General features: G+C 51.8%; 1 protein-coding gene across 1 annotated transcript in view; it reads right to left on the bottom strand.

The window, feature by feature from the left end:
- Window positions 1–71: 71 nt before the first annotated feature.
- Window positions 72–26511, bottom strand: part of FAM83F (family with sequence similarity 83 member F) — a 31203-nt gene continuing 4763 nt past the window's right edge. The window contains exons 2-5 of the mRNA XM_081311562.1: window positions 9244–9411; window positions 8612–8733; window positions 6986–7647; window positions 72–453 (exon numbers count right to left, since the gene is read on the bottom strand). Of these exons, the coding sequence (XP_081167688.1) occupies window positions 404–453; window positions 6986–7647; window positions 8612–8733; window positions 9244–9411 (1002 nt within the window). The 3' untranslated portion in view covers window positions 72–403. The remainder of the gene's footprint in view (window positions 454–6985; window positions 7648–8611; window positions 8734–9243; window positions 9412–26511) is intronic.

Raw genomic sequence — 26511 nt, 5'->3', positions numbered from 1 at the left:
AGGAAGCTCAGAAAAAGAGAAACCAGGTAGCTGGAGCTGACCCAGAGACTTCTCCTACTAGGGCACAAAGACATGGCCCTTTCCCTACCCAGGGACATGGCGGGCAGGGCTGACCCAGTGGAGGGAGGGGCAGGTATATAAAGGGGAGCAGACACTAGTCGAGCTTCCTCTTCATGTAAACAAAGCAGCAGTGACCCTTCCTGGCCTGGCCACCACAGTCTGGAAGCACACGATGGTCTTAGAAGTCTTGGGACCCACTCTTCCATCTGGATTCAGGCGCTGAGGCCAGGATGGAGGCTGCAGGTGGAGGCCGGTGAGGCTGGAGGTCCAAACTGGTACAGGGTGGGGCCTGTGCTGTCCAGGGCACAGGGCAGGACAGGTGGGCATCCACAGGTCCTGCAGCTCAGGAAATCACGCAATTGCCGGACTTGGAAGGACTGGGACTTGTTTTACCTGCGGAGACAGGGGACACAGGCAGGGAATGGCATGGGGGAGATACTCAGCAGATTCGCCTCCAGCCCCTACTCTGTGGGCTGTCTGCCCCTCAGATGTGGAGGCTAGGGTGACTGCCCCCCTTACAACTGCCTGTCTGGAAACCAGGTCAACACCACCCTGGAAAAGCGACACAAAGAGTCTCGTGCCCTGCCAGCCTCCACAGGGTTCCCCTGCGTTGGGGATGTCAAGAAGCCTTCTGTTTCCTGAATAAAGGGGGCGGGTGGGAGGGACTCAAGAGTCAACAACTACCACCAAGAGGCTTGCCCAGAGGTGGCTCTCCAGGCTGACATGGGCAGTCCCGTGGGTGACCCTCTTCCAGGATCTGCTGCCGAGACAGTGGCCCCACTCCCAGAGCTGACTGGCAACGGGGCAGTGATTAGCCTTCTAAGCCAGGTTCAGCCTCATCTGTGGTCAGCCTGCTGGGCTGGATGAGGAAACGCTGCCCCGTGGGAGGGGCCCGCAGCACAGTCAGGGTGGCCAACGTGGAGGGCAATCCAAGGTGGAGGAAGGGGTATGCTGGTGCTAGCAGCTGCTCCTCCTCTCCCCCAGGCCTCAGCGCCCATTTCCATGAGGCTGGCAGTGTCTGTGGCCAATTCCTGCCCTACACAGGGAAGGAGGGGCTCTGCGAAGCCCACCGACACCTCTGGCCCTGAGGAGCCAGGCTGCTGGAGACCGTGTCCTCAGAGCACTGGCTGCTCCTTCTGTCTCCTGCTGGTCCCTCCTACACAGCCAGGGTGGCCTCCCTGGCACTCACACCACCTTCCACATCACTTCAGCTGTGAATTTAATTCAGGTGGCATCTGTCTCCTCTTCTGGGCTGTTAGCAAGAGACACTCAACAGAGCTGGACTAGGAGCCCTGGCTCCACAGCCCCTTCCTCCTGCGCCTCACAAGCCCTGCAAGGCCACTGCTCATGCCCAAGGTCTGCACCCAGTAGCCACCACCTTGTCTGGGCCAGAATGAACTCACTTTGGGGGGCCTACTGCAAATTCAGCTGAGCCCCTCCTTGGTGTTGCCCAGGCTTGGACAAGTGGTGACCTAGCGGGAGGTGGGAGGGAAGACAGGTCACCTTCTTTGGTGCTGCTGAGGGCTATGTCTGGTGTGGCTCTGCTAGTCATTAAATTCTGCCACCCTGTAGTTCCTCACTGCTATGAGGGACACAGGGCCTCCACTCCCTCTCCTCAGTGGCTTGTTTTATTTGCTTGGCCTACTAAGCAGACGCCGATTTCCTCCCCAGAGGTGGCCGCATTTGGAGGCAGGTAAGCAAAATCAATCTCCAGACCCAGAAGCGGGGGAGGACGCATCCTGGGGGTGGGGGTGGAGCCCTTGCTCACTCGTTCCTTCCTGGAGAAGGCTATCTTCAGCAGGACCTGCTCCCCTGGGCTGGCAGGGCTGGATGCAAGCCTGGAGAGATCCCTTGTGCTGGGAATTCATTTCCATGCCTCTGACAGAGAGACTGGCTTGAGGGGAAATGCCTTGTGCTTGTCATCCCACCAGTGCTCATTTATCCGGAGCCTGCCATAGGCAGGTGAATCGGATCCGCTGAGATCAATGGGGAAGAATGACACGAGGGAGCACCGTTTTTAACACAATATGTATGGCATGGGTAAAGATGGCCCAAAGAAAGCTTATGAGAGAAAGTCAAGCTTCCAAGAGGAGGTAACACTGAAATGAGACTGAAAATAGGGGTATGGCATAGGAAGAGAGGGCCACCAAATGCACAGGAGTGGCAGAAGGGAAGGGCTGGCAGGCAAGGTGGTGACGGGAGCAGGGACACTGCTGCGGAAGCTGCAGGAGCAACGGGCCTCGTCCTCCTGCAGCTCTTGGGGCTGTGCCTTCCCTTGATGGGGAAGGTTCTTTCCCTGATGTCTGTGTGGGTCTTTCCTTCCACTCGAATTTCTGCTGAGATACTCCTTTGGTGAGAGGTCTTCCCTGACCACTCTTTACGAAAGGGTCTTTCCCCAGACCCCCCAGCCTGACGTGCTCCATAAGGAGGGACTTTGTTCATTCTATTTCCTGCCACATAGGAACTTTTAGATAGAGCCTGGTGCAGAGCAGGCTCATAGATACATACCCAACAGAAGGCCCAGGGCAACGGCAGGCAGGAGGGGGTGACACTCATACTCTCAACCACAGGAACAAGGGCTGCCCTGGGTGAGGTCCTTGCCTCACTCACCGGCGCCTCCTAAGATGGCACCCAAGAGAAACTGTAAAGGCAGAGGGTTTTGATGTCTGCCAGCAAGAATGAGCACCCCTGCCTCTTCTCTGGACCTGAGTGGGGTTTGTTGCTCTGAGAACACTCACTGTGTTGCCTTCACCTCTGCTGTGTGATCAGAACCCCTCCCCCCAACACATACTGGTAATGGTGCTCAGAATCATCAGATCAGAGCACAGATACCATGCACCAGCTGGGGCCTGACCCACGTTCCTCAAGGTAGACCCTAAATTTTGAAACCCCACCTTGACCTGCAGCACTTGAGAAGACATAGCCTGGAACAGGCACCCATAGGTCCCTATGAAATTCTGAGCCCAGGAAGCATCTCCCCAAGAGTCCATTCCTGACAGGGACCCAGATTTCCAGGAGAGATCTGAGAGCTCCAGGGTCCTAAACCCTGTGAACATGAACTGGGGAGGGGGGAGCGGGTAGGAGAGTTCTGGAAAGGCATGGCCACTTCAAAGGACCCTGGGAGGAAAAGTGTTGAGAGCCACAGTTTAGTCGGAATGACGCCTGGCATTTTGTTAGAGGGAATGGTTGAAAGGTGACCCTGCTCCGGGAATAGGGCGGATCTTTCTGCCTGGGCACCCACTACTTTGGAGTTCCCGTTGAGTTCTCGTGGGGGTTCCGGGAGAATTGGTGTGCAGAGCCTGGTGGAGGGAGTGTATTCCCGGGAAGTGTGTGTAGAGAACCGGTGAGACTTGGGGAATAAAGAGTTGCTGTTTGAACCTACAAGGCTTTGTGGCAGTTTGGTTATTTGTGCCCAGCCAGACTGCGGCAGAAAAGTCCCTGCACTCACCTTCCTCTCAGCTGGTAGGACCCAGCAGGAAGGGTTCAGTCTACACTGAGGCCTGCGGCTCGTCCAAACAGTCTAAAGATGTAGGGGAGGTGCCAGCCTTGGCCTCTGAGAGACAGCCACAGCTGCTTTGCAGAAGGTCCTGCGAGGTGCAGGCCGTGCTGCCCTTTCCTCACTGCCTGACCCTGGACACAAGGACTCCCTCCCTGAAGCTCAGGGGTCTTGATCGCAAGATATCTTCAGCAGGTTGCTTGTAAAGACTACCCCAGTTCTGTGTGGGAGCACCTCAGACTGCGTTTCTCTTAACTTTCTTAAACAGGGGTGGCCAGTGGCCTTGTCCAGCTCTCCCTCTGGTGGAGCTAGTGGGGTTTCTGGTACAGCACCTGGAACCTCGTGCCCCAGCCTGGCAGCTCCCTGCAGGCACAGCCTCGTCTGAATATCTGTGTCATCTGCTGGTCTGAGGACCCTCTTCATTTGAAGAACTAAATGGGAAAATTGGGGTTCTTGTTTAAAATGTGGATTCCTGAGCCCACCCCAGATGCTACTAACACCCTGGATATTGTTCCCAGAGGCTGGGGATCTCTGCCCCAGACAGCCTGTCCTGAACTCCTGGGTGGCAGGCTGGAGGGAAGGGGTGAGCTCAGCCTGCACTGGGACAAGGTCCAATCAAGGGAAAAGGCAAAAGGAAAAGATGCCCAGCTTCCGCCACTAGAGGGCGCTGTGATCCTTCGAATCACCAGGCTCTCCCCTGCCCCCGCCCCCCACCCCCAATCCCAGAGGAAGCGATTTCCCTGAGGTTCTCCCAAGGGCCACACCTGGGTTTGCAAAAATTTGCATGCTGTTTGACAACTATATACTTCTTATCAAGCAATTTTACAGGCTGTCAGCTCTTTGCTTTTTCTTTCTCTTTCACCCACCCTGTCATCAACCCACATTCTCTCTTGACAAAAGGGCGCAGAGACAGGACAGAGTGAATCAGCTCAAAGGGACCTCGGAAAACCTCCCCGGATCACCCCCTCATCTTCTAGAAGAGGAAACTGCCCCAGAGAAGAGAGGGACAAGTTCAGGAAATTAGGGGGTGGGTCGGCAGAGAGCTCTACCATGGCTGTCCTGATGTCCCCAGTGCCCCTGTGGGAAGGGGATTCCTTCCCTGGATTGGGGCCCTAACCGAGAATCTGAAGTGATTTCCTCCTGACCACAGCTCTGGATATAGGAGGATTACTAGTTTCCACCTTAGGCCTGGGCTTTAGGGGCCCGTCCTTCTCATGTCCAGCTGTCCTGCAGCTGCCCCACCCCCCGAGGGTGGAGGGGAGGCACTGAGGACATTCTGACTACATCAGTGTCTGGGAGGCGGGGGCTGCTAAGTGGGGCCTTCAGGAGGAGCCCCTGCTTCTCATCTCCGCCTTTGAGGAAGAAAGGAGCAGGAGGAGAGGGCTCACAAAGGAACTTGAATTTCAGGGCCTCGGGGATGGGATGCCCATCCAGGCGGGTGACGGTGAGCTGCATGCAGCCCCATGTTTCCTCCCGAGGATGGAGGGGGGTGGCAGCTCAAGCTCCCTCAGACCTTCCTGACTGTGCGTGCCAGCCTCTCTCACCCTCGCCCTCGCCCCTCTCTCTCTGCCTGGATGTCAGGCATCTGGAGAGGGGCCTCCCGAGGGTGCAGGCCCGGTCTGCTTGGATGACTCCAGGGCACTGTGTGCAAATGCTCAGAGACAGGCAGCAGTGGCAGCATCTGCCCAAGTCGTCCAAGCAGGGGAACCCCAGGCTGAGTGACACACAGGAGGCGGCAGGAAGGGACAAGACAATGGGCCTTGCGTTTCTATGGAAACAGCACCTCAGGGTGAGGGGCCGAGGGAAGAGAAAGCTTCCACCTCACTTCCAGTCAGGACTTGGGAAACAGCGTTTTGTGGTTGGGCTCGCCCCTCCCCTTCCCTGCCAGGTGTTCACCATGGCAACCCTCCTTCCAACCAGAGGGACAGAGCTGCAGCAGCATCTGGTGTTGGGGGAGCCAGAGAGCCCAGGGGAATGCGAATGGGGAATAGTTTCCCCACCCCTGAGAGGACAGGGCCTGGGCCCAGGCCTGGGTTTGACTCCCGGCCCATGACCACTTCCTATGCCCTGGGACCACTTATGCACGTCTCCCAACTTCCACCTGCCACCTCTGGCTCAAAGGGTTATCTGGAGGGAGAAGGGAGAGTGTATCCGCACAGAGCTCGGCCTACAACTGCTTAGGAAATGCTTCCAAGCCCAACAGGGCAGGGGAAGGTCCTCACGCTCCCGTTGTGCCCACATCAGAGATACCCAGGCCTGCTCAACTTCAAGAAGCAAAGGAAGCCAGGTGCGATGGCACAGGCCTGTAATCCCAGCAGCTCTGGAGGCTGAGGCAGGAGGATCGTGAGTTCAAAGCCAGCCTCAGCAACTTAGTGAGACCCTAACAACTTAGAGAGCTCCTGTCTCTAAATAAAATGTAAAAATGGCATGGGATGTGGCTCAGTGGTGAAGTGCCCCTGTGTTCAATCCCCAGTACAAAAAAAAAAAAAAAAAAAAAAAAAAAGCAGCAGCAAACATATCCCACAAGCACAGCCTGGGTGTGCAGCGGACAGGACCTCAGGCCTGCCTCGCCATACCCGGCCAGTGAAGAGGCCAAGTTGTTATCACCATAACCCCCCACCCCCTCAGTCACCGAGGGAGGAATCACAGCACAGGAGTTCTTCTGCCCAGGCATGCTCAGGTGACTAAGGCACCACAGCAGCCCGGCTGTCACACTCTCCTAAGAGGCCACATGGGAGACTGCTCCACATGTTTCTTGTAAAATGGGGCTCACAGGACCTTCCCTGCCCTGTTGGGCCTAGAAACGCTTCAAACATTTCCTAAGCAGCTGCAGACCAGGCTATGAGGGTATCCTAGAGAGGTGGCCAGGAAGAAGCCACCAGCGCCACCGTCAATCCCTCACAGAGGACAAACCCACTCATCAAATAGACACAGAGAAAACCAAGGCAAACTGTTTACAGCAGAAACAGGAAGCCAGGTCAGGTGCCAGGAGGGCACAGGTGAGGGTGGGGTGTTTGGCCAGGTTGGATCCTGATGACAGGGGTCCAGCAAGGACAAGGTTAGCCAGAAAGAGCCCTGGAGTCAGCGCCTTCGCCTGCCCCTGCTGGACTGCAGCCCCCGCTTCTCTGAGGATTTGATTGACTTACTCTAAGGAAGTAATGCCACCTAGCTGGGCGACTCCATGCCCACCACCCTAGTGAGCACCGGGAAGGACCTGTCCTACTCCCCCCTCTCAAAGAAGAGGAACCTGAACTCAGAGCAGCAACACTGTGCCCAGGGACACCTGGTGGGTAAAGGCCAGAGGAGAATGGAAACCGAGGCACCTCGGAGCCCAGACCTCCCGCTGGCCGGTGCCTGGGAGCAGCCCCTCTGCAGACAGGAGGCCGTGCTCCTCGGGAGGGCCACACCAGGCCCCAGGAGAGGGCTCACCTGAGATGTTGGTGCTGGAGTCCTCAGTGGGCCTCTTCCCCTTCAGAAACTCCACGTCGGGGCAGGCCTCGGGGGAGAGCGAGCCGGCCCTGCTGCTGGGTGCTGCAGGCCTCTTGGCCCGGCGGCTGAACAACCTGCTGCCCATGAAACGCTTGCCCTCCGTGGCTGGTATGGGGCCCCCGTTGGCAGCATCTCCCTTGCCATTTTGGGTGACTGCCTCTCGGGATTTGAGCCTCGGGTGGCTCAGATCTGTCAAGGGGACAGGATCCACGGGGGGCCACACCTGCTCTATAGTAACCAGGTCATTCAGGAAGCTCTCCAGGCGCCGGGCTGCCTCGCCACCTCCACTGCCCTCCTCCTGCCCCTCCGGGTTGCCATCAGCCTCCCGCTGTTGCCGGGCAGCCCAGCGCATCATCTCCCCCGGTGGGTGGCGGCTACCTGCCACCAAGGCATACTTGGGGTTGATAAGCTTGCGAGCCACAGTGGAGGAGCGGTCGAGGCCAAGTCTGCCAGCGCCTCCTGCCAGGCCCAGCTGCTGGAACAAGTTCACTTCCTCGGAGATGGCGTATAGCTCCCGGAACTCCACGTCGAAGGGTTCTGTGTACTGCCCTGTCAGGAGGAGGAGATGGTTTCTGTCCACGTAGGAGGAACTCCAGGTGAATCTGGGAAGATGGGGACAGAAAAGCAGACACATGTGCCCAGGTCTCTCCCTTGCCCTCCCTCCCTGCGGCCTCCTCCACCCCTCACTGCCGTGCTGTGTGTTCTGCATCCTACAGGACAGGGCACAAGCCAGCCTTCCTGCTGGACTTCTCTCTCCACCAGCCCAGATCCTCCCTCTCCCCAGGTCTAGGTCTCAGATGCAGAGAGCAGGCAGCAGATGCAGGGAACGGTGAGCAGTCAAGCCTGAATCCAAACCTAGTTTCCAGTCTTGTGTGACTTGTAAAATGGGACTCATAGGACCCAAGGTACCAAATGTCACAGCACAATCACATAACTCAGAGTGGTTGTGAGACTCAAAGGAAATACCTTCTTTAAAACATTTAGCTCAGCACAAACACACGCTTAATAAATGATAACTGAGACGCCATTGAAATTGTCCCATTCCTTATGGGTTCTCTTCTGAAATTTTACAGCACTCAATGTCTGCAAGCCCCATCCTTTAACCTCAGAAGAGGACTGAGACCATTTATTAATTGGTTCATGTGCCCAGCTCTCTTCTCACTTAGGTTTTAATTTACTTGGAGGACAGACACACACACAGAGACTCTCATGTTCCTGGTAATTTACTCTTAAATTAAAATCCTGGGAGCGCCTACCCATGCTGTGCCCTCACACACCCTCTCTAGAGCTGGTCCCATTCTACTTCTTGCTTGTCCCACTTGTCAACTAGCAACAGGTCACCGAGGACCATGAAAAATAGCCAGTGCTTAATGTCCAGCAAGAGTCGACTCTCTTTTTTGGAATAATCCATCAGCCAGAAAGTTTGAGGGAAGGACTGGACAGGAGGCGGTTTGCCATTGGGGCAGATGACATCTCCTGAAACTCAGGACTGTGGAGGCTCCGGCCGAGCACCTTCCTAACAGTCCCCATGGCCTCCTGGGCCCTCTCTGACCAGGCTCAACTCACTTGTAGGATCCAGTGGCTACTTTGTCACCATCTACCATCAGGAACCTTGATGACAGGGTTCCTTTAATCTTCCCCATGGGCATGTAGAAGCCAACGCCTGTCACAGAGCGGACGCGGATGTTCTGTTGGGAAGAGGAGAAAGGCACCATCACCCTCTGGGGGACACTGCGAGGCTCTGGGCCAGGGCTTCGCCTGGGCAGAGAAAGCCTTGCATCCACAGCCCCTCCAGCTTCACCAGGTCCTCTGCTTCCTGATGTGTAGGGCTCCATTTGAACAGCAAGAGGAAGTCACCGGATGCTGTTGCAGGCATGGGCAAGTTGCTGTCTGCTCCCAAAGTTCCCCAGAAGAGAATCGCAGCCCTAATTTTGGCCTTGACAGTAATGTCAGTGATTCTGCCAGCAGAGCACCCCAGGAACGGGCCAGAACTGCCTTCTTCAATCTTGGCAGCCATGGGATAAAACTTGAGCTGGACTCATGACTTAGCAGTTCATGAGCCAAGGCTCTTGACAGGAGAAGGGTTGAGATCCTGAGCTTCATCTGAGGGCCTGGACTGTGGTGGAAGCAGAGGCAGGGAGGGGAGTCTCTGTCTCACCTCCTGCCGCTGCCCCCCATCCCCCAGTGGTTCCACTCACCCGAATACGGAAGTCAGCCAGCTCGAGGCTCCCGCACATCTCCAGGAAATACTTCACTCCCGCCTCGTCCAGGATGATATACACTGGGACCCGGCGCTTGGAGGCAGCATCCACAATGTCTTGGAAAATATCCCCATCGGTGAAGAGGTCCATGACCACAGCAATGACCTGTACGGGGAAAGGCCCTGCTGAGGCATGTTGTGACCACATGTCTTTGGAGACACACCTGCCCAGAGAGGACCTGCTTCCCCATGGCAACTGGTGGCTAAGAGTAAACACCCCTCCTGTACCACTCTGGATTCTTCAGGTCCCTGTCCATCTCTGACCATATCTGAGCCCAGGAGAGGGGCCCCAGATACAGGCCCTGATGCACAGATTTCATCCTGGACAAAAATCCCACTTCCCCCCAATCCTGGGGACTTCTAGCCCATCCTCAGAGGCCTCGTCAGGGTAGAGCCAGGAGGCTGAGAGAAGCTGCTCCTTCTGCCCCAAGGAAATGAGCAGGGGCAGGGAGCTGCCATCATCAAGGTGAGGTGGGAGGGATGGGCTGGTCTCCATCAGCCACAGATCTGCTTGAACATTGCCTTCTCAGCAGGTCTGGGCATTCGACCTCTCTGCAGCTGTGCAGAGCCACGTGCGCTCTCAAGCACCAATGGGGCAATGCACCAGTTGCTTTGGATGCCCAGGCATCTGGTGCCCAGCCCTTCCCACCCCATCCTCAGATGGGGGTCACCACTCAGAGCCCTTCACCTGCAAGAGCCAGTCCTGAGAGGCCTCATGTAGCCTGGAGCAGACCCAGCCTCCTGACCCCAGCTTCCATCTCCCTGCACAAACCTCTCTCGGCTCCACCTGCAAGTGTTTCTAGTTGGCCTCAAACACTGTGCATGTGACACAAGAAAGGGCCAGCTTTGGGTCAGATCTGGCTTTAAACACGGACCTGCCACCATCTTTACACTCGTGCCTTCTGACATCTCCCCACCTCCCACCTTCAATACGGTGTTGCCCAGGGCTCTCCACAGCACTTGCACTAGCCAGTCAATCATTAACACGGGTATCAGTGGTTCTGGGCTCCAAAGGCAGAGTGAGGGTTTGAGACAGATAAGCTACAATCACTGCGGGGTAATCCAGGAGGAGGGTCAGACAGCTGCATGAACTAATGAAGGCATGAGGTAAAGGGGAGAAGTGTCTGAAAGGCTGTAGATGGGACACAGTGAGGAGGCAGAACGAGATTGTGTCTAGCCAGGGGAGAACAAGAAAACTCCACGACAAACAACAGGGTGCCTCCAGGTGCCCTGAGAACGAGCAAGGAAGAAAATAGTAGAGGTGGTGGCTGGGTCACCGTGCACACCGGCCCCAGGTGTTAATGATTGACTGGCTAGTGCAAGTGCTACAGAGAGCCCATGCGACACTGGGTTGAAGGTGGGGGGCGGGGAGATGTCAGAGGCAGAGGTTATTGAGAGCACGTAGGTGAAGATGGTGGCAGGTCTGTGTCCCCATCTACAGCCAGTCGGCACATGGCCTTGCTGGGGTCTAGGAGGTAGCATTGCAGGCATAGAGAAGAGCATCCACATAGGAACTTTGGTAGTCAATCTTATGTGTTTACTTGACTGAGCCACAGGGTCCACACAGTTGGTCAAAGGGTCTTCTGAACATTTCTATGAAGATATGATTTGGATGAGAATAGCACTAAAACTGCAGGCTTCCAGTAAAGCAGATTCCCCTCTCTAATGTGGGTGGGCCTCTTCTAATCGGTTGAAGGACTTCATAGAACAAAGACTGACCTCCCCTGGGCAAGGAGGAATTCCACCAGCAGATAACTCTTCCCTGGGTCTCTGGCTGCCCCCTGAGATTCTGGACTTGCATCTTCACCATCCCAAAAGCCAATTCTTTAACAAGCAACCCCCCACCCCCTATCCTCTCTCTCATGCATGCACACACACACACCTGGTTCTGTTCCTCTGGAGAACCCTGCCTATTATAGTCACCGAGGATAGGAATCAGCATGTGCTAAATACTTTCCAGTGCACATTGTGCTAAAGTACTCAGGAATACCTAAGTATTTCAAGTAATTTGAGTCTCACCATTGCAAGGAAGTGTCGTTATTCCCATTTCACAGTGAGGAAGTAAACTGGGGGTGGGGGGAGCAAATAATGTGCCCAAGGTCCTAGAGCTCACATGTGACAGAGCAAGACTCTAGGTCCACTTTACTCCAGAGTCTTCCTCTCATGGCTCTGGGGGGCGAGGGCTGCGGGAGGTGCTAGACAATCAAATCAAAGACTCCTCTTGGAAAAGACTAAGTAAGGGGGATAAAAAACATCTACCAAGACTGGCAAAAAGACAGCAGATGCAAATGAAAGACTGAATGAAGAAAGAGAGAATTCCAGACACAATCATTCAGAAACAGTAAGAGCATTAAAAGGAATATTAAGACCAATTATAATGATTTGAAAACACAAATGACATGGATAATGCACTAAAGAAAGAACTAAGCAAATAAATCACAATCAATAAAGGTTTATCCTAGGAACGTAAGGATGATTCAACTTTGGAAAATATATCACTTTAGTTTATAACCCGGAATCCAAAGGAGGAAACTATATACATTTTTTTTAAAGAATTAGTTTTTTTTTTTTAAATACTCTTTTAGTTGTCATTTTATTTATTTATATACAGTGCTGAGAATCAAACCCAGTGCCTCACACATGTGTGGCAAGTGCTCTGCCACTGAGCCATGACCCCAGCCCTCACTTTTTATTTTGAGACAGGGTCTTGCTAAGTTGCTGAGAGTCTCACTAAATTGCTGAGTTTCGCCTTGAACTTGTGATCTTCCCGCCTCCTGAGTCACTGGGATTAAAGACATGCACCACCCCGCCCAGCTTTTGATAATTTTTAAAAAGTACCTGAGATAAAGCTAGATCCCCAGTCGAGATTTAATTTCTCAGAAAGGGGTAGGGATATAGCTCCGAGATGCAGTACTTACTCTGCATGTGTAAGCCTCTGGGTTTGAACCTGTTACTACAAATAGATTTAGATTAGATTCTCAGAAAGCTTAGAAGGACCCTTTCTTTACCCCAAATCCTCATGAAACATTTTACTTAACAGAGAAACTGAAGATGTAGTCCCTTTAAGTTTTAGGCAAGCCAAGGATATTTACTGTATTAAATACCATGTCTCAAAAATAAAAATAAAATATTTTTTTAATATTTACAATACTTTACTGTATTGTTCAACTTAGTATTAGAAGGCCTAACTAATGCAATAAAACAAGAAAAAGAAATAAGAGGTGAAGATTAAAGAAGACAAAATTACCAGTATTTAGAAATTAAATCATTTTTATAGAAAACGAAATAGAGTCAAGAGAAAACTATTAGGATTAATAAGAAAACTAAGTAAAATTGTCAGATACAAGAAAAACTTTCAAAATCCAATAGCCTTCTTCTACTCCAACACTAATTAACTAAGATAAGATAAGATCCACTCACAGCTACTATTTAAGCATGGGGTATCTAGGAATCGTTACTTTCATGGAGAAATTTTGAAAATCCTATTAAAAGACTCTTAAAAATATGTGACTAAATGAAGAGAAAAATCATGAATGGATAATACAATTTAAAATCTTTTTTTATTATATATTTTTAGTTGTCAATGGACCTTTTTTTAAAAATTTATTTATATACAGTGCTGAGAATCGAACTCAGGGCCTCACACATACTAGGCCACTGAGCCACATCTCCAGCCCCATGATTTAACATCTTAAAAAACAAATTCTCTCCATATTAATAAAATTCAATCCAGCCAGGTGTGATGGTGCATTCAATCCTAGTGACTCAGAGGCTGAGGCCAGCCTGAGCAACATGGCCAGGCCCTTAGCAACTGGGAGAAACCATGTCTCAAAAATAAAAATAAAAAGGGCTAATGCACCAATAAAAAAATGTGGAAAAAAACTAAAAATAAAAGGGCTGGGAATGGGGCTCAGTGGTTAAGCACCCCTGGGTTCAATCCCTATATCAAAATAATAGTAAGTATCATTATTATTATAATCTAATCCAATTCCAATAAAAGTTCAATAAGTATTTTTGAGGAATACAAATACTTTTAAGAAATAACAATACAGAGCACACTACAGGGATACTGCCACATCGATGTTCATAGCACAATTCACAATTGCTAGACTGTGGAATCAACCCAGATGCCCTTCAATAGATGAATGGATAAAAAAATGTGGCATTTATACACCATGGAGTATTACGCAGCACTAAAAAATGACAAAATCACGGAATTTGCAGGGAAATGGATGGCACTAGAGCAGATTATGCTTAGTGAAGCTAGCCAATCCCTAAAAAACAAATACCAAATGTCTTCTTTGATATAATGAGAGCAACTAAGAACAGAACAGGGAGGAAGAGCAGGAAGAAAAGATTAACATTAAACAGAGACATGAGGCGGGAGGGAAAGGGAGGAAAAAAGGGAAATCACATGGAAATGGAGGGAGACCCTCATTGTTATACAAAATTACATATAAGAGGTTATGAGGGGAATGGGATAACAAACATGGAGGGAAATGAATTACAGTAGATGGGGTAGAGAGAGAAGACGGGAGGGGAGGGGTGGGGGGATAGTAGAGGATAGGAAAGGTAGCAGAATACAACAGTCACTAATATGGCAGTATGTAAAAATGTGATGTGTAACCGATGTGATTCTGCAATCTGTATTTGGGGTAAAAATGGGAGTTCATAACCCACTTGATTCTAATGTATGAAATATGATTTGTCAAGAGCTTTGTAATGTTGTGAACAACCAATAAAAAAAAAAGAAATAACAATACATATTCGTAAATAGGTATATCAATTTTGAAAAAGAAAAGCTAAAAGGAGACACTTGTCTACCAGAAAGTAAGAAATTCTATAGAGCCATAAGAATGAGGATTGGGGTGCTGAAGTTGGAAGGCACTGACAGTGGGCCAGAGGGAAGAGACGGCGAAACCAGAAATAAACACACACGTGCATGTGGACATGCACATCAAAGTCACCTGTACAAGTGCATAAAGTTTCATGTAGGACAGGGTAGAATCACAACTCAGTGGTGAAAACATGCTGCTTAGTGGGTGCTATTGAGAGAATTGCCTTAAATAAAGGTGAATCTGGTCTTCATACCATAGACAAAGGTCAATTCAACTAGGCTAAACACCTATAGAACTATTAAGAGAATTGATGAAATGTAGAAAAATATCTTCATGACACAGCATGAGAATTTCTGATGGTCCTCAGAGCACAAACCATAAGGCAAGTAAAAGGAAATGCATGCATTTGAAAAATTCAGGATTTTTCTCTTCAAATAAAGATGCCATAGACAAAGGTCACTGATGAACAATGGGGTACGATGTATACCACCAACAGGAATCTGTGATGCACAGGGGATCCCCATAGACCAGCAAGAAAAAAAAAAAAAGGAAACTAATCAGAAAAGTGGCAAAGGCTATGAACAGGTGACTTCCCAGGAGGAGACACCTGAGGGGTGGAAAGGTGTATAAAGAGCAGATCTTCCTCTTCATCAGAAAAACTCCAAACTCTTTGACGAGAGAGAGGGTACTTCACAATGGTGAGACTAACTAAAAATTAGAATGTTGGGTATTCCTACCTATGGGTATGTGGGGAAAGAGGAACCCCCACTCACTGATGGGGACATGGTTGTCTGGGGATCAGGCAGAACTTACTGGATTTAAGTAAGCACACAGCCACAAGCCAGGAAACCACTCTGGCCCAGGTACCCGGAGGAATCTCTTGGAGCTTGGCACAGGTCTACAAGGCAGCAGGAACCGCAGGTTTCTTTAGGACAGCAAGGAGCTGGCAACACTTTAGATGTCCTTCACTAGAAGACTGGAAAATGTGAGGCATGTGACAGGATGTTCTACCACAGACTGAAGCCATGAGCTAGTTCCACGTGCAATAAGCTGAATGGTTCTTTTTCAAAATGGGCTGTTCAACTGGAATGATTAAAGAATGAGATCTATAGCCTAAGACTGTTTGTATAAATTAATTCTTCACTACTAAAATAAAACTGCAGCTTTTTCAAGGATACAGAAGTGCCCAAGGACATACACTGAACACCCAAGGGTAGCTGCTCACAGGAGAAAGGAATGGAGGGAAGGAGAGGGGCCTTCCACCGGTCGGTGACAGCAGAGTACCCTGAACTTGAGCTACACAATCGTCTCTTTGTATTTGAGGTCCCCAAAAGCCAACCCATAAAAAAAACCCAAAAAACAAAAAACCCATACAATTAAGACCTACAGTTGGCCTGGCCCAGTTTGGGTGGCCTGGGGTGGGTTCCAGGGTTGGGTGGGATGGTGGAGGTTCAGCGTGGTGCTGCGAGTTCCTCTTCTCCCATTAGAAACCCAGTTCCCAGGGCACTGACACTGACAGCATCTCATCTCATCCCCAGCGCTGTCTGGGGCCAGAGTCCACTGTCCTTTCATTTCCAAACTCTTACAACATCCAGCTTAGTGGACTCATGTCACCAAGAACCCCCGACCGACCGGATCCACAGATGAGCTTCTTGGGTTTCTGCTCTTAGTTTGTTTTGTTATTGGAAAAGTAAGTAGGGAAGTCAGCCTAGGGATGTGAGAGGTGACAGTTCCCAGGACTGGCTTAGAGGAGGCTCAGTCTGTGACACCCCGACAGAGAATCAGCCATTTGTGTCACTGCTAGTTAAATAATGAAATATCTGTAGTAGAAAAAAAAATCAATTGCTTGCTGACCCCTGCACCTAATTGTGGAGGAGTGATAATTACCCTGGACTCTAATCTCTGAGGGTCCGTCTGACATTTAGCTACTCAGTACCAGGCCCAGAAAAATCAGCAGCCTACTCCTCTGCTCCTCTGCATTGAATGTGCCCGCGTGATTCTCCACATCAAGACTCACTTCAAGGCTCCCGTTGTAGATGGAAAATCAGGTTTTTAAAAACAGGATATCACAGGTTCAAAAGTTGATGGAGCAGGTTTTGTCAGAGAAAATCATCCCCCCTCCCCACGGGCTCCTCACCCTTCACCAGTTACCTACTGAAGTGCAGCTCTGGGAGAGGGGTTACTTCAAGCTGGAAGTTGTTTTTTTAGAAGCTGTCGGGGGCAGGCCGGCAGAGGCTCTGATGCTTAGGGCTTCTGCTGGGCACTAGTTAGCTCACCACCTTGTTTGATATCCTGCCTGGGTGGCTGCGGTGGGGAGGGAGTGCCCCCTGTCTGCCATTCAGCTTTAATTACCCTCCCCCTCCACAGCTCCTCCTTCTGAACTCCTTAATTGCCATCAGAAAGCAAAGCCGACTCCACTTTGCCCTGCAGTGTTTGGGTGACCCACACTGTAGAAGGCACTGCCAGATGCACACCTACAGAGCTGACAGCTGTTGGGACATGGCCCCCAGCCTGCCCTGCAGGCACTTCCAAAATCTGTCACAGCCAGAAGCCTGAGTCCAGTAGCTTCCTCCTCCCTACTGACCAAATCCCACCTGCCACCAAGTCTAGCAGGTCCTGCTCCCTCCCTGCACCTCCTCTGCATCAACTCCTGGCTGTTCCCAGGGTACTGCTCCTTGTTTCTGGCTGAACTTCTGGTCTCCCCTACTCCACCTCTGCCCTCTAAATCCTTCTCTCCCCAGAAATTCCCCCAAGACAAGTGGATGAACCAGTAGGTCCTGCAGCCCTCAAGGGGGTCCAACTCTAGGACTCAGCACATTAGGTGCCTGCGGGATAGGCCCCCTCCTCCCCCCTCCTCCCCCGCCTCGCCTTGGACCGTAGGTCCCCTTCACCTGTGTTTCTGGTCTCTCTGAAAGACCCACAGGTACCTGGCCACAGGCCTTCCCTGCTGCATGGCTAGTGACTTCAGGAGCTGGCTCACTCTGCGCTGTGAGAGGCTATCCGCGGATACCTGGCCTCTCCCACTAGACACCAGCAGTATCACTCTCTGGCAAGACCCCCAAAAATGTCTCCTGGGGGAGATTTGTGCCCCTGCCCCAACCGTGTATGTAGGGCCACTTCAAGTCCTTTGTTCCTGTGCTTTCCATACCCACGAAACATCCATGCAGCTTTCAAGACTCCGCCTAGAATTTCCTAAACTTCTTTCCCCAATAATATTAACCATTCTCTGCCCAGCAAGTACCAGAGCCCCTGGACACTCTAATGTCTGCCCAGCATTTCTATCCTTTACCAGGACCGGGGCCCCTAGGTGGCAGACACCAATTCCTTTCAAACTCTTCACCCTCAGCCCAGAGCTGGACATGGTCAGTTCTCCACTGCGGAATGAGCTCCACGGGTTCTGTTTCACGGGCTGGGGTGGGGATAGCGGGTGGTCTTCCCTCTCTCACTGATGACGAGTGTTGGCCTGAAGGGGAGAAAAGGATGCCCAGCAAGAGCAAGGCTACTGGTCGGAGCGCTTTGCCAGAAGGCAGAGTGGAAGATCTTCCCCAAGGGCACAGAGAATGGGACTGTGGTTGCCTCAGCACAGCTCAAAGGGCTGCTGGCTCGGCCTTTGCCCTGCCCACTGAAGATCCTGAAGGAGCAGCCAGCCCTGCCTGAGGACAAAACATGGGAGAAGTTCCCTACCAAGGAAACCAGGCCCGGAGGCAGGCCCCACAGGCACACACAGCAAGCGCCTTTGTGCAAACTACAAAAAGGTGCCCTCCTCCCAGTGACAAAGAACAAGGCCAGGAAGCCGAGCACAGCAGCACAAAGCTACTTGGCCATGCCCACATGCAGGGCGCCATTGTACTTGACCCTACACTCAAAGACATTCCAGAGCTGGAGAATCTCAGAGCCAGAAAGAAACTCAGACAGCAATTAGCTCAGTCCCAAGGTTAAAGTCGCCCAGCTGGGTCCTGGAGATCTGGAAATGAAGCCTGGGCTTATGACCCGCCTTTTCTGTACTACCAAGCTGTCATCCCCAGATCATGGGGACATTAGAAGCTCTAGGGACAGATTGACTCTGGCTAGGACCAGAGGCCACCGCTGGGCACAGAAAACCAGGATGCAAACAGAGACACATGGCCTCTGGAGAGTCCCAGCCCTCACCTCTGCTGAAGTGGGGCGGGAGTGGCTGCAGGTGTCTGCAGGATCCCAAACCCACCCCTTCTTCATCCAGCTCTACGGGGTGAAAAAGTAAGGGGCCACAGACATGCTGACCTCAGCAGCATGCTGGTGATGGTCACTTCTGGGGCAGAAGGGAAAGGAGCTTGGGAGGCTTTCCCATGGATCACCATGTGAGCCTGGACTGACCTCTGCCTTCCAGGACTGACCTGCTTACCTATATCCCAAGGCTGTCAGGAGTTTCAGATAAGATCATGAAATCCCAGGAAAAGGTAGTAAAACTACAAAGGATCACTAAGCTCACTCTAAACCTAACTCTCCACACCTTAAGACTGAAGGTCCCTCAAGGGAAAGGCAGCAGCTATGCAAACAAGTCAAGCTGCAGCCACCCAAAATGGCCACTGGTCCAGCACGGGGGTGGGGGTAGGGTAGTTAATTTGCCTGGGACCCATGGACAGCCCTTTCCTTCCCACTGTGGAGCATCATGCCTCCACTGAGACATCTCTGTGGAGTCTCCTCTGACAACCCCCAAGAGAGGGTGTCAAGGGGTACAGGGCTGCAGTTGGGGTTGTCAGACCAGCCTATGCAGAATCACCTGAAAACTGGGAGTGGGTGTAGGGGTGGCCTTGTTCAAAATGCAGTCTCCAGAGCCCCATCCTCAAAGGTTCCGATTCATCAGGCCCAACAAAGTGCATTTTAACTAACCCATCCTCCAGCCCTGCCAGGGGACTGAATTCAGGTAGTGGATCACCCTTGAGTAAAGAACAGTGTTTATTTGGAAAAGAACACAGAGTTCTGGAAGCAGAGAAGCATATTGGCCATGTGGCTTTGGGAGAGCCTAAGCCCTGGTCTCCTCATTTTAAAACCAGGAGGGGCTTCCCAGGGCTGTTCTGAGTTCAATTAAATCTGTTTATTTATTTTGCTTGTTCATTTATTCTGCAGTACAGGGATAGAACTGAAGGGTGCTTTACCGTGGAGTACACCCCCGGCCCTTATTTATTTTTAAGACAAGGTCTCACTCAGTTGCCCAGGCTGGCCTGGAACTTGTCATCCTCCTGGCTCAGCCTCCAGAGTCGGTGAGATTGCAGGCCACAAGCCCACCTGTTCTGAGTTTTAAATGAAACCCTGCAGGCAGGGCGCACCATGCTAGCCTGTTGAGAGTGATGGCAGACACCTTCCTCTCAGAGGCAGAATCCAGAGCAAGAGGGCCCTGGCTTCCAAGGAGGGATGGAGAACCGGCAGTGTGGGGCTGGGAGCTCACCTAGCCGACATCAGGTGGAGATGTTTCTCGCCCAACACTTGCTTGGCAGGCCCAGCCCGGAGTCGTGATTAAAGCCAGGCAGTGCTGCACTGCCAGAAGGGTCAAAATGTGAACCAATACAGGGGAGGGAAGCCCAGTCACGGTAGAGTCTCACCGGGTAACACTGTGCCCTGAGCGCAGCTGGGCATCTACACAGCACTGTGCAAAACAAGAGCTGCTAGAGGTGGACCCAGGTCACCTGGGAGGGGATAGAACACCTGCCATCAGGGCTCCTACGGGCGACAACTGAATCACTGCCCATGCTTAACCACCAGGTGAGAATAACAAAACTTTAACTTTCCCACTGGATACCCTGGGGTAAAAGAGGAGGGGAGAGCCCAAGAGATGGGGTCTGTACACCTGACCCAAGAAGGGGCTCTACTGCAGGATCCCCTCAGAACGCTGTCTGCCCGACACCAATCATAGCCTCCTTCCACCCCTGGACTCTAGGTTCACTAAATCCACACAGTGCCAAAGCATCTTTCAGTCAGGACAGAACAGACTGTAGTATCAGAAGGTCCATACTGGCTGTGAGGCCTTGGGCAAGTTACATAACTTCTCTGAATTCCATCTATAAAATGAGGCTACCTCCTGGTTCCTGTCAGGATGAAAAATTCAATTATACCTAGAAAGAATGCTGTGTCGTCCCTGCCCAGGTGGCCGAGACCTGCCCTCTTCTTCCTCCCTTGGGGTGCCTGAACACAGTATGTCTCGGTGTGGATTTGATGGGATACCACCTTACACCTCCTGACCCTTCTCACGCCTCGTAGATGGATTCCGTAACACAACCTTCAATGTGTCATTCTTTGTCCGAATGCTCTGTGTCCCCAGGCTGCCTACAGAAGCAGTTCCTAGGCTCTCATTCTGGCTAACGACCTTCTGGTCACTTCCACCCCCTTCCCTGACCACAAGCTTACACCACAGAGATTATGCTACCCTCCAAACATACCCCAGCCCATGCTGTCACCACCTTGTCCCTGTGGGGATCAGAATGCTCTATTTCCTCTGGGGTCCTGAGGTTGTCCCAGGATCACTCTGTCCCCAGTTCGTAGTGCAGTGTGCACCCTCCCTTGGGTGCATCCTCCCTTGGGTGCATGTCTGTGGAGCACGTGGGGGAGTCTCCCCATCTGCCCACATGGGACAGAGCTCAGTCTGTGCTGAACAGATACCTCTACAGTCAGGGGCTTCCCTGGGGGAGTTAGGACACAGTTTGGGCCTGAGTTCTGTTCCACCAAAAGCAGAGCCAGATCCCAGACCACGGCTCTAATGGGGTCCTGTTCCCCCTGTGGTTGCCAGGCTGCCTCCAACCTACCAGCAAGACATCTGCGCTTTGTCAGTGGAGACTCCCAGCTGTCTGTAGCCATGTTACATTGTTTCAAGTGCACTAATTAGACATCATTAAACACCAGGCTCCCTGGCTACAATCGGGATGGCTGGAGCCCAATTCCGACCAGTCAGGCCGCTTCCTCTCCAGGAACCCTCAGCCTCAGTCCCTGAACCTGCAGGGCATCTCTCCCTGCTGCACCCATGGGACTCACTTCCTGCTGATCTGACCCTAGGAGGCTGTTGCTCTTGACACCTTTACCCTGAGACAAGGTTGAATGAAGGGTCACAGACATAGGAAACCCAGGCTGGCTCTTGAGAGAAAGAGGACAGATGTACCCACGTGAGCAAGGTCAACTAATTCAGCGTGAAGAGCCATAGGGGACCCACTGGGGAGTAAGCACAGTGATTCTTTTTAAGATCCTAGTCCAGCTTTTCCCTGCCCCACGGTGCGCTTCTGGGATGACTTCCCCAGCACTAAGTTGGTGTTAATTAGTGAAAATTATCTAATGTAAGCTCATTTTAACATTAGCTTAAAGCCAAACATAATTAGGAAGATAAATCAGCTGCTAAAAAAAAAAAATCCAATGAAGATACACAAATGAGTTTTAGAATCATCCTCCGGCTCGGGTTATGGCCCTGAGCACAGGCGCCACGTGGCACAGCAAGGCAGGCCTCAAGAAGCACCTGCAGGGCTGTTTCCTGGCTGATCCATCAGAGCAGGACAACAAGAGCCCACAGCTTCCTGGGAGGTTCTGAGAAGCAGAAAGGGCAACATGAGGCCACTGCCACGTGGGGTTACCTGGCAGGACTCCCCAGAGAGGCAAGGTGAAGGTGCAGAGGGGGGATGCTAAGGAAGGAGTGGAGATATTTGGGCAATGGGAACAGTGTGAGCTCACGTGCCCCAGGCCTCCAGCCTCGCACGGCCCGTCCTCTGCCCGCCATGCCTTGTCACAAGTTGCTGATTCAGTCATCAATTCCCAAGAAGCTTCTGCTGGCCTGGAGCTCTGCTCAGCCTGATTCTCAGACTTGTGTACATGCCTGGGAATAAGACTCATCTCAGTTCCCGTTTAGCTCCACTAATTGCCAGCAGTGTGAGCTTATCCTCTCTGACCCTTAGTTTCCTCATCTGTAAAATGGAAAGTTGTTGGACTGTTGTTAATGAAACAATATATTCTAAAAGCTTGGTAGGGTTGGTGGTATAGTTTGGTGGTAGTGTGCTTGCCTAACATGCGCAAGGTCCCGCATTGGATTCTCAAGACTGCAAGTAAATAAATAAAAGGGTTGGCACGCTGGCACTTAAATGCTCAATAAATAAGAGCTATCAACACCCCACCACCATGACCAGGACTGAACTGAAATGTGTTTTCTTCTTGTCTCACCCACTAGACTTAAGGCAGGCTTCACATTTTATTCGTCTGTAAATTTCTGGTACTCTGGCACATAGTAGATTCTCAGTAAAACATGTTGAGTAAATATGCAAATGTGGGGAATCGACAAGCAATGGATAGCTCATGGGGACCTATATTGTCCTCTTCTGAAAAGAAAAGAGCCCTGGTCCCTGCCTCTGCCTCACCGTCTCCTGACTCTGCTAAAACAAAACAAAAAGAACATGTCCCTGGAGCGTCCTGTGTGCCCAGGCAGTACTGTGAAGGGCACGACCAAGTGATGACCTGTGTACAAGCTGTGCCTAGGATGAGCTTACTGATCATCAGAAACCAGGGCCAGAGACACTAATCATTAGAACAGCCACAGGCTGTCCCCAGGGCTGGGAGTCTGGGATCACTAACAAGTCCACAGACTTCATGGGCTTCAGAGAAGGAAAAAGAAAACTAGAGAAAGCAACAGCTCCAGCTCAGGCTGACTGCTCATGGTCCCTGGGGGTTTGGGGAGGGACAGGGATGGCTAGGGTGACTCAGCCCCTGGGGGGAGGCTCAGACAGTGCCAAGAACAGGGGAGGGCGGTCAGCCAGGACCAGCCCGTGCACATTTGTTCTCTGCCAGGCTTCCTCCCTCCCCGCTCAGATTGGAAGCCGGCCTCAGAACAGGCTCTGCTTTGTACACTCTAAGAAAAGGGAGGCGGAGCTGGCCCCTGGCCAAGGTGAGGACACTGAGCCAGGGCCCAGAGGGGAGGTGGGCTGGGAATCTCCTCAAGGCCTCAGCTGTCAGGGAGGGGTGCAAGTTCCAGGGGGCCAGAGAGTGGCCATGAAGAGGACAATATAGGTCCCCATCAGCTATCCATGATCAGTACCCCTGTGTCATGTGCCCCAATGTTGCCTGGCAGAAAGACTCCTCTGTCCCACCAGGCCCAGACCAGAGGAGCTGACAGTCCTACACTTGTCTGTCTCTAGGGCCAGTCTGTGAGCCTCCTAGGGCCTGGTGGTGAATATACTTTGAATGTTTCTGGAAGATTTTGAGGCATTCCCCAAGGGTAACCTGCATTTGTGGTAGAAGGACATGGCCTTGACCTCGGACCTGGGTGGAATCCCATCCAGCTTCTCAGCACTCCGTAACTCTGTGTTTTCCCTGAGCCTCAGGGGAATACCACTTCCCCTGCAAGGTGCTGGGGATTTGGATTAATTAGAGGAAATACCACGTGTGGGGTCTATCTCATCTCTCCACAGCGGTAATCCTTCTTGAGAGAATCCCCTTTTGCCTGCAGACATTATTCACCTTCATCAAAGTGCTTCCCCACAGTCTCACAGTAGATTCTCACCACAATCTTGTGAACATAAACAAGGCAGCAAACATTATCCCCATTTTATAGATGCCGAAATGGACAAAGGATTTGTACCAGATTACCCAGTGAGCCAGGAGACATCAGCCGGAACAAGATGAGGACCCCGGGGTCTTGGCAGTGGCGGGGGTCTTCTGAGACTTCTGCCCAACAGACCTGGCTTTGCTACCATGAAACCAAGTGAAGGTCATGAAGAAGTGTACTGAGGCCCCATCTCCCATGTCCAAACTCTTGGGGAAACACCCATCTTCAGAGTTTCAGGGATCTGAAGTGTAAGATTTCAGAGGAACCAGAGTTCTCCTCCCTCTTCTTCAAAGAGGGAAGTACTGCCCAAGCCCACAGGCACCCCACCTCCACCCTCGGGTCTGCAGGGGTCTCGTCTCCTGATGAAGCTCTAGGTGTTGGCATCAGAGAGGCTGGGGACACTGTCCTGGCTGCCCTGGGGTTCTTTGGCTGAGCCTGTGCTGGCAGCCAGGCCCTTCTGGGGAACATGCTCAAGGGACCCTGGTTCAGGAACAGGGAGCCTCTGCTCCTCTTGTCTTATTCTTCCCTGCCATGGCAGATCCAGAGACCCTGGACCGAGGATTTGGATCCCACAGGCTTCACAAGCAGGGTGGAGGCGGGAGGACAGCTGTCTTCACCAAAATCCAAATCAAAACCAACAGACAAGTGGGAGAGAAGGGAGACAGGTGGCCCTCTAAGGAGGAAACAGGAAATGCAACTGCAGGCCGGCCAGCCCCGACTCTCCTGACTCTCACCTCCTGGGTGGGGCACCCCGGCTTCCTGGGAGCAAATCCAGTGGGGGAACGTGGCACTGACTTTCCAGATGAACACTGATGTGATGCTTCCTCATATTCTCAGTTCTCACAGTCTCTCCCTTTCTGAAACCATCCAGAAACCTAGACACTGCCTCCTCCATTTTGCAGGTCAGGAGACTTACAGAGGGAAGTGACTTTCCCCAAAGAACACAGCTATCAAATGGCCAGATCAGGACAGACACCAAGACCTTTCAACTTCAGAGCCTGTCCTCGGTCCTTGACCTAAAGAAAGCTGGGTCTCCATTGCTCTGGAATTCCAACACCCGAAATCAGTGACTGAAAGAGAGAGATGCAGAACCCCATAGCTAAAGCACCCCGGGATTGCCAGGGATGGCTGGGCAGGCTTGGGCAGGATCCCGGAAGGACTGTGAAGTGCTTATTCTCTGGAGCTGGAGTTGCCGCTGGACAATTATCCACCCGCTTTCATGGGACAAAGACTCTGGAACTGCCTTGGGCCTTGGAAACAAAACTGTGTGAAATGGCCACTGGTGGAAAGGCAGAAGAGTTGGGAGGAAGGACATGTGTGCGGCCTATAGGCCCCTGGGCCTCCCTGATGTCCCTCCTTTACTCTGTGCATTAAAATCAGCGTTTAAGAGGCAGCTCCAAAGCTGGAAGGCAGATGGAAGTAGGGAGAAGGTGGAAAGGAGGGAGGTCGGAGGTATTAGGAGAAAGAACGGCAGCCAGCTGTCAAACAGGTGGTCAGGTCCTAGAGAGTGTATTGTCCGTCTGACTCAGATTTCATAAAAAAGTAAGATTTTTTAAAAAAAATTATATACGTAGCCGGGCATGGTGGCACAAGCCTGCAATCCCAGCAACTCAGGAGGCTGAGGCAGGAGGATAGTTCAAGACCAGCCTCAGCAACTTAGTGAGATTCTGCGTCAAAATAGAAAATGAAAAGGACTGGGGATGCACCCAGTGCTAAAGTGCCCGTTGGTTCAATCCCCACTAAAACCTAAAACAACACACACACACACACATACACACACACACTGTTTAAATGTACTATTTATAATATGCATATTACAAATAAACTATATATTGTTTTGGGGGGACATCTGCTTCGTCCCTGCATGTCAACGCCCAGCACAGTGCAGAACCTGGTATAGAGAGCTCCATATCATTTGCTGCCTGTAGCTGGATGAGGGAAGTGTCCATTGAGGTTCACAGGAGACAGTGGGCTCTTCTTAGGACAAAGGCCACTTCCGCCTGGGGTTTGAATTTTGGTTTTTTTTCTTTTGGTACTGGGGATTGAACCCAGCCCTTTTTATTTTTCATTTTGAGGCAGGGTCTCATTAAGTGGCCTCAAACTTGTGATCCTCCTGCCTCCTCAGGCTTCCAAGCTGCTGGGATTACGGCAAGCACCACTGTACCAGGCCAAAGCTGGGTTTCTTGGTGGTGTGAACTGGTAAGACCAGTACTTTGCCACGGGCCCTGAGCACCTGGATCGCAGCTGTTCACGGCTTCCTCCCAACAGCTACCCAGGTCTCTAACAAGGCTGCTGCCTTCACTGCCCCTGCCACCTACTCTGGAGAGTTTCTCCAGATCCCTGATCCCCCACACCCTCTCCCAACCAATTTAGAGCATCCTTTCCTTTGCTGCCAGACAACTTGTTACAATGGAGACTAAAGGAGTCCCCTGGGGATGGGCAACTCAGCAGGGAAATCTTCAGACACTTGCCGTGACAATCAGGGTATCATCATAGCCCTGCAAAGGTGACCAAAAGGAGTAAGACACTCTCTGCTCTGAAAGGCTCCCAACCCAAGAGGATAACAGGAGCTCCCCCAAACCAACCCGTGTACAACTTCTGGATTTGATAAAGTGCCAAGAAAGAGGTGGCCTCTCAGCCGAAATTTGAAGGAGGAAGGACAAACCCACTGACAGAGGTGGGGTTGGCTGGTTACCCACCCCTTTTCCCCATGGAGCTGTTCCACTACCTATGACAGGAATGAAAAGGAGCAGCTCCTAGTTCTCAGCTGACAGCCGCTACCTGTCCCAGCAGCCTCCCTCTCCCCGGCTGTGCTTACAAT

Source organism: Spermophilus citellus (genome assembly GCF_964194105.1).
Source record: "Spermophilus citellus genome assembly, chromosome: 10".
In the NCBI taxonomy this organism is placed as follows: domain Eukaryota; kingdom Metazoa; phylum Chordata; class Mammalia; order Rodentia; family Sciuridae; genus Spermophilus; species Spermophilus citellus.
This window is presented reverse-complemented; position numbering and strand designations above follow the sequence as displayed.